The 17017-nt window shown below is 33.1% G+C and overlaps 1 protein-coding gene and 1 pseudogene across 3 annotated transcripts in view; both read left to right on the top strand.

Annotated features, from left to right (window-relative positions):
- The first annotated feature begins 7026 nt into the window (after window positions 1-7026).
- Window positions 7027-11829, top strand: LOC115984419 (annotated as a pseudogene).
- Window positions 11830-14763: 2934 nt separating this feature from the next.
- Window positions 14764-17017, top strand: part of LOC115983529 (vicianin hydrolase-like) — a 29663-nt gene continuing 27409 nt past the window's right edge. For 2 of the 3 annotated variants that reach the window (XM_031106235.1, XM_031106234.1), the window contains exons 1-2: window positions 14770-15002; window positions 15119-15188. In XM_031106235.1, the coding sequence (XP_030962095.1) occupies window positions 14847-15002; window positions 15119-15188 (226 nt within the window). In that variant the 5' untranslated portion in view covers window positions 14770-14846. Of the gene's footprint in view, window positions 15003-15118; window positions 15189-17017 lie in introns of all 3 variants that reach the window. The other variant, XR_004090089.1, reaches the window with a different exon arrangement.

Here is a 17017-nt window from a genome sequence, read left to right as displayed (position 1 = left end):
GTTTTAACATCTGAATTTATGTAGTCACACACACACACACACACATATATATATATATATATATATATATGTATATATTACCTATAATTCGTAAGCTCTAAATCTTTTGATTCCTTTCAATAGTTATAGCCATAAATTATTCTTTTAAATGTAATCCATCTTTCTTTTATATTTCTCTATTGTTTAGTCATATATATTTTATTTTGTTTCAATAATTTCTAAGCAGTGAACCATCTGATTCTTTAATATTTTTTGGTTTTTTAGAAGTTTTGATATCTGAAATTTTGAGTTATTTTTTTACAGTATCTGAAACTGTCTAAAATTTTTTTTGTAAGTCATTACATGTTCAATCAACAACTTCTTCATCAAATTCTAATACAAATTGAAGTCATACAAGAGCAAATCATGTAATGGTGTAGTTTCTTAATCAATTTAAGATTTTATAAAATTATTTTAGTCTACCTCACAAATAGGTAGATTCTTGTATATAGCATGGGTTAGCAACTAGTTTCACGTATGGGAGAGTTCAATGAATATAAGTCCATTTATACAAAAATTTCAATATAATATGTTCAAAGAAATCAACCCATTTTATCCTACACACTATGCATGTTTGCATTATTTTTTATTGATAATCTATTATAAATTTTTGGTTTGATAAAAACGGTCTTACAAGATGTAGTTTTGCATGTACTTAAAATTGTACTTAAAATATGAGTGTATGAATTAAATAAAATAAATATTCAATTAAAATGAAATTTGAAGTGTCTTGAAAACATAAAGATAAGATGTAATCCAAAAATAGGATTTTTAAAATATTAATCTAAAAAAAAATTATTAAATGATATATTGTCAAGTAAGAATTACACATGATGTAACTATATCTTAGCCTCTTTTATATATCTTTGAATAATATTAATATAGTAAGAGAAAAATATATTATTATGCCACTAATTGCTTAGAAATTTTAGGTATTAATATTATCTTGAAATTCTCGAGTTTGCATTAACTCAGGTTAACATTAGCATGTTCTAATAGCTAGAGAAGATAGACTTCATTAGTTAGGAAAATACTCACTTATATTATGTTTTAATTTGTTTGAGGGAAAGAGGAGGGAAACAAAGAGAAATTAAGTCTTTTCTGCTGTTTGGATAAAGCATGAGAAAAAAAGAAAATGAGCTAAATTTGATGAAAAATATATCACTTGAACCAACATTTTTCCCTTACCCTTAGTCTCTATCTCTTCTTTTCCATTCCTTTCCCTTAAACCAAACATAGGGTCAATCATTTCGAGTCTCCTCTCCACAAGTGTTATCGATCCCAGATCTGTGTAATCTTATCTGTTTATAGTTGTAACATGTAGGGAAAATGTGTACAATATCATGTTATGAATCCGGCATATATTATCAACCAGTGTAAAATGTGCTCCTAGTCGTCATATCTTTCTTTTCTTTTGTTTTCTATTTTTAAGAGGAAAAGAAATTACGCAGATACTGGTCCAAGCTCATCTTCACCTTTTGGAACAAAAAACCCAATGTGCGTTTTAAGCAGGAATTAGAAAATTAAGTTTTACATGGTGCAAACAAAAAATCCCAGCATTCAAAAAAAGTGAAACTAGTCATATTCCACTGACTAAGAACGAAGGCTGCCAAAAATGTAGAGTTTTGGAGTGTTATTTTGCCTTTTCAATCATGAATAGTTACAAAGGATCCCCTAGGCCCCATATTTTTATGGGCTCCAATAGTGTTTGCTAGCGATTTTTCATATCCAATAATGTTGCACACTACTTCTGGGAATCGAGTACACACATTCATCACTTCAGCAAAAAAACAACATCATGAAAAGATGAAATCGCACTGGAAAGATATAAAGATGAAGTCTGTTTCACATCTTCAATGTCGATGACACTTAGCTATGAATGGTACATGGCCTTGTCAGTTTGCCACATGTTTTTATTCTCTTTTGTCGTATCATATATCTTTACCAGGTCATGGTCATGGGCCAAGTTTGATAAGGAGATTAGAAAAAATAATCTGGCTCTTTCTCAAACACGTTGATGATGAAACTAGTGTACTGTACATCCAAAAACAGAAGTCCAGAAGCCCAAAATAAAACACGTGGACCAACACTTTTTTTTCACTTTCCAGATAAAGAAATTGATATTTTCAGTGTGAATTTATCAGCTCCCCTTCAAGTGATGACAATAAATGATTCTATGTGTATTAGAGGGGTCTTGATAAGATTATCATTATGGGTACAACAAGGATTTAGATGATATGTGAGAATATGTGAGAATTCTATTTGTTTTGTTTAGAGGGAGATAAAATTGTTTTTCAAAAGGGGAGAATATAAAAACTTTTATGTTTATATATCTTTCTTTTCACACATGCGGTGATGTGTTTGTTGAGTGTTTCAGGAAAAACAGGTACATTCTGATCAAGACCTTCTACCTCTTCTTGCAACTTCTAAGTTAGGAGTCTTAGATTGGGATTTTTGATATAATTGGGCATTTTATTGTATTGAGTTGTTCTTGTATTTGAGCATTTCATATTGTATGTAAGTTTTGTCATGAATTGCCAAAGGGGGAGATTGTTAGGTTTTAAATGTTTAGAACAATTGGCAAATCGTGAATACAAACTTGTCTAGATATAGATCTTAGAGTCTATAGGTATTATTAGACAATGCTCAAGGTGATTCAAGTCAAGATTCAAGAACATATAAGCTGCAGGAAGAAGATTTCATAATCAGCCTGGTTCGATCAATCGAAAGACAGGCTTAACCGATTTAAAGTCGTATCTGCAGAATTTTAATTAAGCCCAAACAGCAGTTCAAGCCCATTAATGATTAGGGTTTTTGATCTATTTCACCCAGAATTTAAAGGAAACCCTAAGCACGTTTTTATGAGCCTTTTCAGAGAGAGAAGAGTGTGTCTCTTTTGTATTTAGGGTTTTGTACCTAAAAATCCCTCTTATATTTTCTACTGGTGTTATTCCTTGAAGAATCTCAAGATTCAATATTGTAGAAGTTGTTGCCTTCTCTAGTTATCAAAAGTGCTGATGATCTAAACCTTTAATGGTGGTCTTGGAGTCACAAACATGAGAGTTTGTGTTGCTAAACCTTTGAGTGTGATCTCAAAGTCACAAACGTGGTTGTTTGTGTTTTGTAAAGGCCAAGGAAAAAAGTAGTTCGTGGACTTGGAGCTATTATGGGATTATGGTAGTAAGTTTTCTACTCGAGATAGTAATAGAATGTTTGTGGTCTAAGTCGTTATTGTGTAAACTTCAATTCTTTCATAGTGGATTTGCTTTTTACCTTGACGATAGCTAGGTTAAATCCTCCCTAGGTTTTTTACTGGTTTGGTTTTCCTGGGTTATCATATTGTTGTGTTCTTTATTTTCCACACTTTACAATAATATGATATATGTGTGTTAACCTAGACTTGATAATTTGACTAAGTAATCACTTGGCTAATTACCTAGGTTAATCTGGTTGTGTTTTAAGGGGTCTAAAAACAAACGAAAATTATTGATGCAGTTGATCTAACAGTTAGACCTCAAACCTAAAAACACCTATAATGGAAAAGAGAAAAAAAATATATATATTGAGAAGGAATCACCAAAAGTGGCTGCTAGGGTTTATGTGAATAGCTTAGAAGTTAAATTATTCTTATAAGGGATTTACTAATGTGTGCCCTTAGGGCATACATCAGTAAACCATTTTAGAAAACTTTTTATGAAAAAACGAAAAAGTAATTAATTTTTTTAATAGTTTTTTCAATTTTTCATAAAAATTTTCTCAAAATTGATGGTTAGGACATACATTAATTGGACCCTTCTTATAAATGTGATTCTAATTAGGACTTGTGGTGATTGGTCCTCAAGCAAAATCAATTTTCTTAACATTTAGATGTAATCAGGATTTATAATGGGAAGAGATTCTTAGATACAGGATTAAAAAAAAAAAAAAATTATGGAAGATATAGGGGTTTTTTTTTTTTTTTTTTTTTTTTGTTTTTTGAAAATCAATAATGCAATTCTTAGGATTCCTTCTCGAAACAGTAGCTCATCAGATTAAATCAGGTCCACAGCATTTGAAACGTGCCCATGAATAGTGACATCCTATTGGGGTTGTTTATTTAAAGTGACATCTTTAAGCTGCATATTATTTACACTTTTCTGTGTTTAAAAAGGAACACACGAGTACAAGATATCATGCGAATAATATGTAGCATCTGTAGCCTGAATTCAAATGCGTTCGATCCCACACGTCAAACATGTCATATCATTACTGATTATATATTATGGTTTGTTTTTTTTTTTTTGACCATTCTTTTGATATCACTTGCTCTAGCTACCATTCTAGTTAAATAATAATATATCCTTCAAATTCGACTGAGTCCATAATAATAATAATAATAAAATTAGTGATTTTCTCTTTAACAATATCGTAGGTCAAGACTTTCTGATTTGGGTACCTCTCAAAAAAAGAAAAAACGTGGAACACATTTTTTAGAAAAGTGAAATTTTAATAAGCAACAAACCATTAGTTGAAAGTCTAAGGATAGCCTTGTCATGAAAGGTTGAGAGAATAGAATGGAATTATTCAGTACATTTGAATGCCCTCATCTATATATATATATATATATATATATATATATATATAAAACCGAAGCCATAAAAGCTCCCACAATTTTCCACATCATCATTATTTTTAAATATCAGCATTATAAAACAAAAATTCTGATTTTAATAACTATTTCTCCCCGATACTCCTTCTCCTTCCTTATAAAAACCCGATCAACTCTTTCTCCTCCCATCTTCCTCTATATCACAAGCGTAGCACAATCCAAAACCAAATCAAAACAATAAACCAACCAAAAGTTTCTCCAAAAAAAAAAAAAAAAAAAAACCCCAAAATAAACCCATCTCCCTCTTCGTCATCTTCCTTCTTATTCCATCCACCCAAAAACTCCATTAAAACACCTCTGAAATTCCAACAACCCAAAAACTCTATTAAAACACCTCTGAAATTCCAACCACCCAAAAACACCCACTAACAGCAAAACCCATGGCCATCCATGGCTACCCACGACCCCACGGCTACCCACGGCCACCCACAACCCCACGCCGGTCTGAAGCCAATCTGAAGCCACCCACGCCACCCTCGTTGATCTGAAGCCCACCTGAAGCCCACCCACCCAAAGCCGATTTGAATCCCACCCACCCAAAGCCGATCTTGAGAAGAGAGAGGCTTCACCGTGAGTCATGAGAGGAAGAGAGTAGAGAGTGTGAGAGAAAGAGATGAGAAAAAAGAAGAAAATAAGAAGAGAGAGATCAGAGGAGTTTGAAGTGAGAGGAAGAGAGAAGGTAGAGAGAACGCAGGAAGAGAGAAGGTAGAGAGAATGCAGAACAGAGAGAAAGAGAAACAGTGAGAGAGAGATGACATTTATGACACCATCACATGCCTTATTATTCACAAAACTGCCATTACAACATTTTATAAAAATATTTTTTTTAAATAAATAATCAGATAATCATTTTTAAATATTTTAGCTTAATAATAACAGTAAATAAATTTTGACATAAAAAAAAAAGTAGTAAACAAATAACTTTATTTCAATTTAGGAAAAAAAAAAAAAACTTATTTCGGCCCAAAAATAGTAGAAGTAATAACCATATTATTATTGTCTAAAGTCTAATTGAAATGCACAAAAAAAAATAAAATTGCATAGATAGGTGATAGCTTAAACACTTCATTCATTGTTTTTTATTTATTTATTTTATTATTTTTTTAAAAAAATTTAAGTAATAGCTTAAATTCTTCATTCATTATTGGAATTTTTTTTCATAATCAATAATTTTCCGTGCATCGCACGGGTTAGTGACTAGTTTCATATAAAGATGGATCCATCATGGGTTGTACATAATAGAATCAATTTTTATACAAGAGGAAGGTATAATATGTCGAATATACAAAATAATTTTTCATATGCTATATGATTTTTAATCGTTTGACCTAATGTGACATTTTTAATCACAAAATGCTGTAGTTAATTAGCATTGTGTCTGTGCATGCAAGTTAATTGACAACATATTTTTCAACATCAATTTTTCACTATTAGTTTAAAAGTAAATTTCCTTTAGAATATTTGGTGTTAAAATTTAATTGAACAGTATTTCAAACTTTTTGATACTAGAATTTCAATTAGAAAAAATATCTTAATGATTGGATTAATTTTGAATTAAAAAAAAGAAGAAGAAAAAAAAGAAAATACCATATGGTATACTGATAGGAAGCATGTCTAAGACTAAATTTTTTTAATATTACATATGAAATAATGTGCAATTAATAACACAAAATATTTAGGCGTCGTGATGCAATCATATCACACTTCAACTGGCTATGTATATATATTTAGGATTTCTCAGTTTTGGTACTGGAACACCAATTTGAATTGCTCCTACAATATAAATAAAAAAATAAAGTCAAGCTAGTAATTGGATTTTTTATACTACCAAATAAATATTGGTATCGAATGAGAACCCTTAATTAAATAACTAATTAACTATACAATGAAAATCAAGCTGATCAATTTTTTCATCCTTGAATATCAATTTCTCTCCTGTTTGATCTTTTGTGAAACTTACAGAAAAAATTGCAAATGGTAAGAGCAATTGCATCAGTTGATGCAACAAATTTTCCATTTTGCATATCTAAAACCTACTTTTTCTATTTTACACACCAATTTTTACAAAACACCCACATCAGTTTATCTATTCTACACATTTATTCAATAAAATATTCATTTTTTCCCACTGTCATCTCTCTCACAAACCCAAGATAGCCCACACAACCACCATCATCCAACCACCCAACCATCATCATCAAGCCACACAACAACCCAGCCACCATCCCATTCAACCAAGCTACCATCAATGAAATTCACATACCCATTCAACCGAGCCACCATCATCAACCTACCCAAATCCAAAGATCCAAAAACCCATTTATCAGAAAGAGTGAGGGATGGCGGTAAGGGTCAAAGAGAGTGAGGGACGGCGATGACCTGAGCAATAACAAGATTGACGCCTCCAGCTTCAGCAACAAGATTGAGCCCACTGATCAAACAACGAGATTGAGGCCCTGAGCAACAAGATCGAGAGATGATGGCCTGAGCACTGAGCACTGAGCACTGATCGACACCTCTGGCTTGAAGCTTGAGTTAGAGATCGACGCCTCCAGAGATTTATGAGATGAGAGAAAGAGAGTGAGGTGAGAATCAGGTATAAAGAGGAGAGAGAAAAAGAGAGTTGATCTGAGAGAGAAAAAATTATTAAAATATTAAATGCACATGCTACACTAACCATGCATATTTGCATATTTATTGTAGCAATTGTGCATTTATGCACAAGTTTACACCCACTGAGTACATTTTTCCATTTTGCACAATTTTGCATCAACTGATGCAATTGCTCTAACAATGAAGATGTAGCTGATGACTTTTATCATCATTATAAGGTACCCTATTGTACTATTTGTAGACATGTTCAATGTTATTATTTGTATTGATAATTATGAAATGGGGGACGGGTTCCTCTCCCGTTTGTTACTCTCCAGTTCTCTCATGTTTTAATATGGATGAATGCCACGTGGAAGCAAAACAATCCAAAGGCCAAAAAATAAACCACGAAATTATATCTGTTGTTTTGCCTCTCTCTCCATCACTTCACCTCTTTTCTCTCTTTCTCTCTCTTTTCAAGCAAACCAAACTTGAGCATCAAACTATCAGAGGCATCAAAACAAAAAGAACAAAGGATGTGAGTGCTGTGCTTGAGATTTATCATTCTTGGCAAGAGTGGTCAGATTGGGTTCCTCCTAGGGATGGCAATTTTTCCCTGCCCCGCTTAACCCGCCCCTCCCCGCTTCGTCCCGTGCGGGTTTTCCCCGCCCCGCAAAGGTGGTGGGGTGGGGATGGGGCAAGATTTTAGCCCCGCACCACGGGGCGGGGCGGGGATGGGTTTAGGCTTTTTAGACCCACCCCGCCCCGCATTACTAAAAGTTATAATTGTGAAATTTTCATACCTTAAAACCCTACTATTTAAACAAACATATTAATATTAGCATATTTTATTCTACCCAATGTGATTTTCTGCCTTTATTTTGTTGCGTTATACTATGAGATATATATATATATATATATATTTTTAATGATTGTCTTGATAAACACTTGGATATATTATTTAATTTTTTCTAAAAATTGATTTGATTTGATGGGATAAATTTAGTTGTAATTTCAAGTATATTTTTATTAATGAAATAGGTTTTATTAAAAAAATTGTACTAGTTATAGGGCAAATTAACAAAAAGTAGAGTTTTACAGGGTGGGGCGGGGCTTCGTGGGTCCCCAAGGGGCGGGGATGGGGTGAGAAAGTATTCCCCGTCATGCGGGGCGGGGCGGGGATGGGGCAAGATAAAATCATGCGGGGCGGGGACGAAGACCCCATCCTTCGGCCCCGCCCCGCCCCATTGCCATCCCTAGTTCCTCCCAATAGAAGGTTAGGTATAAGGGTAAGGATAGTAATCTCACACCCACCTTACACAGCAGTATTGTCTTGGCTTCCCCTGAGAGAATAGAGATCTTTAACTCCTTTTTGGTCTCCTCAAGCACCGATGTGGGTTGCACAGAACCCACATCCTTTGTCCCCCCCCCCCCCCCCCCCCCCGTTTTTTTTTTTTTTTGAGAAACTCCTTTGTCCCTTTTGTTTTGATGCTTATGATGCTCAAGTTTGGTCTGTTTAGAGAAAGAGGAAAAAGAGGAGAAAGAGAGAGAGAATAGTTGAAAGTAACAGGAGAGTGGAGAAAGAAGAGAGAATTTCATGGCTTATTTTTTGGCCTTTGGATTGTTTTGTTTCCACGTGGCATTCATCCATATTAAAACGGGAGAGAACTGGAGAATTAACAAACGGGAGAGAAGCCCGTCCCACGAAATGGTATAGGGGGACATAAATTGATGAAAAAATTGGATAGGACTCTTTTAGATTCTCAATTTCATGGTCAGGAATGTTACCTAGTAAGATTTCTCACTTGAACCAATTCTCATAATTTATAATTATAAGTCTCTACCTAGTAATTAAGTATCTAATTAAGATGGGTTCCATTAAGAAAAACTTCAATCTAATTTGAAGGTCAAAATGGTGGATCAGCAATGAGTTGATGTTGGTTCATTCAGGAAAACCCACTAGTTGATGTTGTTGTTGAATCATTTCAATTTTGTTTACAGAGAGAAAAATAAGCAGGGGAGTGAACCCACAAGGTGTTAAATTCTACAACTTCATCAACGAGCTCCTGTCGAATGGTGAAATTATACTTCATTTTATTTTCGGCTATAATTTTTGTAATGTCAAACATATATGGGCAAAACCATTAGTATAGTAATAATTAGCTACACAATAAGAAAGATGTACGCTGGTGATTTTATGAATGGTTACATATATAAAAGAGAAGATTTTTCCAACCCAATTTGGAAAAAAAAAAAAAAAAAACTTTAACAGAATATATTTTAGTAGTTTTATTAGAATGGTCTAAAAACGTAAAAATTGATATTTTTAGCATTTTTTGCATAAATGTTTTCTCCAAACTTCAGTTTCACATTGTGGGCAGGTATCAAGCCCCTAGTGACTTTGTTCCATTTTGACATTCCACAAGCACTTGAAGATGAGTATGGCGGACTTTTAAGCCCTAAGATAGTGTAAGGATTAACAATTGAACAAAATAGAGACCTTCCAATGCTCAAAACATTGTGCCAGAAATAATAATTAACTGTTTGGTTGTATATGAATAGGAAGGATTATCTAGATTATGTGGATTTTTGCTTCAAAACATTTGGGGATCAAGTTAAGCTATGGGTCACAATGAACGAACCAAATGGGCTATGCATCAATGGGTACACCTTTGGTATTTTTGCACCAGGACGATCTTCTAATTATGCTGGAAATTGTACTGTCGGTAACTCTGCCACCGGGCCCTATATTGTTGCCCATAACTTACTTCTTGCTCATGGAGGTGCCGTGAAGTTGTACAAGGACAAGTACCAGGTTTGTATAATTGAAAAAAGAAAAAAAGTTATTCAACTTATTAGTATTTGATTGGAAAGGGAAAAAAAGTCAGCATATTGGGTTTTTAATTTTACTCCCATCTATTTTACCGTTCTTTCATTAAATAAGCAATCAGGAATGTGAATCAAAATGCTCTCTAAGTTTGTGCACAACTTGTTTAAAGTTTGTTTGTTTTGTTTTTTGTTTTTTGTTTGTTTGTTTTTTTTTTTTTTTAGTACAATTGTATTTTGTTTAGCTTTTATGATAATTTGATAAAGTTAATATGTGATGTTAGACAAATTGTGATTGACTTAATGTGCTTGCAGCCATATCAACATGGGAAAATTGGGATTTCAATAGTGACACATTGGTTTGTACCAAAATACCAAACTTCAACCAAAAGGCTACCTATAGAGTTCTTGATTTCTTTTTTGGTTGGTGAGTACATATTGCAACAAAGATTAATTTCTAAAGCCATCCTTAGTTATTAATCATATTCATTCTTCTATATATTTAAACTTTCATAACTCTTCTTGAAGGCCTCTAATGGTAATTTTACATTAAAAATAAAATCTTATTTGCAAGGAAATTTACTTTATTATTCATTTATATGCACAAAAATGCTTGATAATTATCCACAATTTGTATATATAGGTTTGTCCATCCGGTCATATATGGTGACTATCCTAAAAGCATGAAATCTTTGGTGGGTAATTGATTGCCCAGATTCACTGAAGCTCAATCCAAGTTACTAAAAGGGTCCCTCGATTTTCTTGGTGTAAATTACTACACTACAAATTATGTAGAAAGTGCTCCCTCATCTAATGGTGTTAATGTTAGTTGTCTCTGATAGGCAAGCTACTCTCACAAGTATGCTTAAAAATTTTAGAACCATTTTATTTTCTCTTCCCATTTTATTTACTCTTTGATCATTATATCCTTCGTCAATTTAATGTGTACTTTGTTTCACAGCTGATAAAAATGGAACTCCCATTGGTACACCGGTATGTGCGTGCGTGCATGCATGTTTATGTATATTTTTTGTCTCATGTTGCATGCATGCCATTTCCTAATGAATGTGGTGCAACAAATTGTTTTCCAGACAGCTTTGAATTGGCTATTCATCTATCCTAAGGGGCTTCAAGAGCTTTTGCTATATATAAAGGAAAATTACAACAATCCAGTAATATACATAACAGAGAACGGTACTACAATTTTCTCTGTCATTTTTTTATCAGAATATTTTTGCAGTGTCTTAAATAATATTACTAGAGTAATTTATTGCACTCTTCTTTTGTAGGAATGGCTGATGCAAATAATAGATCTTTGCCAATTAAAGATGCCCTCAAAGATAGTCTGAGGATAAGATACCATTATGGACATTTATCATATCTTTTCAAAGCAATCAAGTGAGTGTTAATGAAAAACATTTTTGTGTCATTTTTTAATTTGGTTATGGTAGAAAAATATATAGGAGGACAGACAAAATAGAATTAAATTTAAAGAATATATATTTATATAATTTTTTGATAATAAAAAATGATTTTAATAGTGAAATTTTGGCAGGGAGGGCGTGAATGTGAAGGGATACTATGTTTGGTCATTCTTTGATGACTTTGAATGGGATGCTAGTTACACTGTTCAGTTTGGCCTAATCTTTGTTGATTTTAATAACAATTTGAGGAGATACCTCAAGTACTCTGCCTATATGTTCAAGTTGTTTCTCCTAAAATAAGTTGTAACTCTTGAGCCATAAGAGAGGAAATTGTCTTTTTCTAACCTAGCCTTATTGTTTATTGAAGATTTTTCCACTTATATGATCTTTTGAACAAACTATTGCCTGGTGTGATTGGATTCATGATTTTTCTAAAATATTTCATAAATAGAGTGGTTCAACTTGTAATTAACTTGATTATTTATTTATTTATTAAGACTAGCAGTCTAGCATGTAATTCATTGAGTGAATAAGTTTGCACTTAAGATTAATCACAATAAGATATACATGATTTTTCTATTTTATGTATTAATCTTAATAAATAAAAGGAATCTCACTTGTCTCTTGTTTTATATTTTTGTACTATAAAACTTAGATTCTTAGGTGCGATACATTAGGTTGTTTTGAATTTAATTTTCATTGAAAAAGATAACTTTATTTGTATTTTATTGGTCAATACAATCACGTGTTTAAATCTAATTGAGGAACTTAATGTACTGCACCTAAGGTATCATATCTAAGCTTTATCCTTAACATGGTTGGTCGCATAGATGGAAGCAGTTGAGGAGGCTTGGATGAGCATAATTATGCGAATTTTTGCTTGAAGGACATAATTAACCGGTTAAAGATAAAAAAGAAGATAATTATGAGGAAATGAAGACTCACAATTCACACGGATAAAAAAATCCACTAATGGGCAATATGTTAAAGTTGAATGATATTTATAACCATATAGTACAAGAAAATGCTGATAAGGTCATTGAGGAAATTTTTTAAGGTAAATAGCATGGAAAGAAATATTTAACTGAACATTCAGTTGCAAGTCAACATACAAATAAATGTGTACAACTGAGGTTATCGATGGTGGGCACAAGGTGTGTGACTATGTTCCCAACCACGGTTCCATTTTGGAACCAGCGTCCATTGCCATTTTCTTGAAAGAAAGTGAATTGGAAGTCATCTAGTATGCATTACTATTGAGAAGCAGTGTAAAAATAAGGATACATTCAATTTTGAGTGGAAAAACATGTGCTTGTGTAACCAAGATACTCATTGATTTTGAAATATATGTTTTCATAAATTAGAGTTAGCGTAAGGCAATATGTTAGTACGAAGTCATCTTGCTAACTATACCAAATCCCCTACGCTATTGTGTGCTCAAGTGGGAGATGTAAGTTCTTGAAGTGATAATACCATAACATAGTACGCCCTGATGTAATGCAAAAATTATCTTATATAGTGGTTGTATGTAGCCTCTCTCTCATAGCATTTGTGGGCACCATACACTATGAGAAGTGGATTCATATAGCTGCTCTATAAGATGCGCCCCCATTGAAATGAAGTCTACTTCACAATATGGTTGTATTATTTGGTGATGTGTTGCAAACCTTGAGAGAGACATAACTTTTCAAAGTGTTGTTACTCTCCTACTTCAAAAAATTCCTCTATATATGATCACCATCCTCATGAAATTGTCATCCTTTCTCATGGACCAACAAAGACTATTATTTGTTAACATTAGCCACGTCTTGTCTATATTCCAATAAGAACTAATCAATTACAATTAGGATTTCTCGTAATCATTTACATAACTTGTTTGACCTAAAAAAACATTCCATGTGAGATTCAATACATACCCGCACAACCCAAATTTATCTAATCCATATAATTTGAGATATCACAATCTCTCCCATTTAAATTCTTGACGTTTTCTTTAGGGCTCACATTGTGTTGCAGTGCCTCTAAGCCACATGATGTTATAAATTATGAAAAACTTAGACAAACATCAACTTAAAAAGTAGACCTAATTCATATTGCAACAATAGTAATAACATATTCAACGAGAGAATTAAAATTAAAACATAAGAGGTCATTCCACCTAAAACAGAGAATATTGTCCAAGGAGCACATAAAAAAAAAAAAAAAAATCTAGCAAAACTTAAATCACAAGTTGTTATGTATCATTACTAAAATTTAAATAAAATTAAGAGCTCTAAATCAACTAGCAAATGCCCTAAAAATTCCCCTTCAAAATAATGTTATATTTTCATGTGTAGTTAAAAATGTTAGAATAGTTGATGATCAGTAGTTTCCCAAGCCTTCACATGAGCTCAACGGAGTCATGCCAATCCTCTGACCAACCAAGTGACCAACAAGCCTAAACAGTAAACACTAAGATTAGTTAGTCAATGGGGTGCAACTTAGTCAGACCAAACTAACGTTGCTGAAGCGATAATTTGGTCAGACTCTCTCTCTCTCTCTCTCTCTCTCGATAAGATAATCAACGAAAGTGATACTCAACACACGTCCACACAACATATATCTATTCCTTCCAATCCACATGATTTGACGTTTCACACCTAATGTGAACCACAAACAAATAATAAGAATAATCTCAATGCAACACAAGTGTAGAAAAGCAATGCTACAAGTGTGCACCACAAATATTTCATGGGGTTGGTTAGTGCACCTGTCAAACTCAGTCCATAATTCAGATTCCTATGGCATTAATCTGAAGGCCCCAGAATTAGAATGATATGGATTTATTTCTTATCAAATAAATAAATAAATTAGAATTGTCTGCCTAGTAGTTTTACCTTTTTTTTGGCTGGATCATAGTAGTTTTACTTTTAGGGCCTGTTTGAGATTTTTGAATAAACTGAAATTTTTTTTGTTAAAATTATTATAGATAAAATTAAAAATTAATTGAAATAGTATATTAGGACTTATAAATAATATCAAAAAGTGTACTAAGACCAATAAATAGTAAAAAAAATAAGTTAAATAATAAAATAATTTGACAAAATTAATCATACCAAATTGACACAACACTAACAAAAAACTTTAAAATGCAGTAAAAAAAAAAAAAAGGGTTTGACCTCGTGGAAATCTATGGGACTGGTCTATCCTACGGTTTATCTTTATTCTTACTAATATTACGGATAAACTATATCAGCAACCCGTTTTTTCTATATACAGAAACCAAAGCTAGAAGGCTTGGAGGTATAGTTTTCAGCATAGCAAATTAAGTTAGCCATATGGGAACTCGAGCTCCTTTTCTGCTATGTCTCCTGGCCTTAGTTGCCTTGTGTGATAGCACACAAGGTGCAAAACCAACCAATTATTCTGTTCCTTTTAACCGCACCATTTTCCCAACTGGTTTCATATTTGGAGCTGGTTCAGCTGCTTACCAGGTAAATATTGTAATGGGATTAATCAGTTACTCTTAAAGAGTTCTAGAGAAACTCATAAAATTAAAGCCTGCACACATGGTAGCATATAATGTTTGTTTGGTTTTCTCTTTTCTCAGTCCGAAGGAGCAGCATTCACTGATGGTAAAGGACTTAATATTTGGGATGTTTTCACCAGGAAACAGCCAGGTCTCTCTCTCTCTCTCTCTCTCTCTCTCTCTCAATTGAATCAGAAATATCAAAGTGGTGCATAGGCTCCATATCCTTTTCCATAGACTATTAGTAACTTGCTACTTGCATGTATTGGCTAAGAAAATTGTTAGAAGAGTAAATTATAAAAACCTACCCGACGTTTGGGGTAGTACCAAACACGTCCAAAACTTTTTTAAAATCACCAATTTGTTCTTTAAACAGCAGTGTAGAGCATGAGTTTGTGGGTAAACCGGCTCTAAAACCGTTTTAGTGGCATAGGTTTTTGGTCCTTCACTGAGTCTATGAATTTGAGCTTGAGCTTGAGAATGAGAGAGAGATGTTTGGTCTCTATGAAGAAGAGAGAGAGCAAAAGAAAAGGGGAAAATGAAATTAACTAACGGGGTTTGGTTTACAAACGGCGTTAGCATTTAGGACTAATTTGGTCATTTTGAAAAGTTTTGGATGTATTTGGTATTATCTCAAATCTCAGGGTAAGTTATCATAATTTACTCCTGTTAAAAATTTACAAACTAATATGACAACAAATGTGATTAATGTCATAAATAATGTTAATGATAAGCCTTCATTCAAACTTTAGCTTATTGCTATGATACTTGTTGATGAGTTAACACATTGTGGAGACTCCAAGTGAGACCTCAAACACATGGAGACACTATTAAATTCAAAAACTTAAAACTACGTGTCCAATTATATTTATACAAATTCTTTGACTCATTTGGTCCTTTTTTTTTTTCTTCTTTTCTTTTTTATGTGAGATTTCTGACAAGCCAAGAATGTATTAATCCCTTGTGAAGAATTAATAAATTAATTAGCCAAGTTAATTAATTAATTCAACTAGCATGCAATACGCGTGGTAGCACAAATAAATCACTAATTAACTAAATACAGCGGAAATTAAATTGACACGGTGATTTGTTTACGAATGGGGAAAACCTATACGGCAAAAATCCCACCAGGTGATTTTAAGGTCACCACTCTCGAGAATTTACTATTATCATAACAAGCAGTTACAAGTAAAAGAATCCCAATTCCTTATACTAACCTACAGTTGAACCCTTACCCCAATACCCAATTGGACTTGTTCTGTAGTGACAATCTCTCCTTGTAATACACGGCTCCCAGTACATGACTAACCAATTCGATGCGTGGATCTCAGTACGCGGCTTACTCACCAACTTGAGAAAGGTGTTGGTTGCAAAGTTCTTCAGTTCATCGTACGATAAAGATCATGAAGCTCATTGGTTACAAAACCCTACGGTGTACAAACACAGCAGCTTCTTCAAAAGAAAGATGAATTAGGGCAAATTTTGTCTCCGATCACAATTTGCATGAACACAACTTTGCTTCACACTTGCGCAACCTTTGACAGCCTTTAAAACAATCCTTATATATGTTTAGGATTGTGAGAAAAGAAAACCTAAACATGTATTCACGGATTGGATTGAAATCAGTTCTGAAAAACTGAATTTCATAAACCTCAATAGATAACTTATCTGTTAAGCTAGCTGTCGAGCATCAGGCTTCAACAGTTTTTTAAACCTCGATAGGTACTAACTGTCGAGCTTTAAAATCCAGCATTTCTTTACTTGTTTCTTAGACAAACTTGCATGGCTTAACACTTAATCTTGAAACCTTGTTTCTTGAAGTATTAAACACATCTTAGATCTACCCAAATACAAATAAAGTGTGTTTCTTCAAAAGATTAGCCAATTCTAATTTGACATATGTTCCTAATATTAAATCATATATGTCCTAACAATCTCCTCCTGGACAATCCGTGACAAAACCACAACAAACAAATGAAT

This window comes from Quercus lobata, chromosome 4, assembly GCF_001633185.2.
Source record: "Quercus lobata isolate SW786 chromosome 4, ValleyOak3.0 Primary Assembly, whole genome shotgun sequence".
NCBI lineage: Eukaryota > Viridiplantae > Streptophyta > Magnoliopsida > Fagales > Fagaceae > Quercus > Quercus lobata.
The sequence above is the reverse complement of the archived record's forward strand: the minus strand, read 5'-3'. Positions and strand labels throughout refer to the sequence as shown.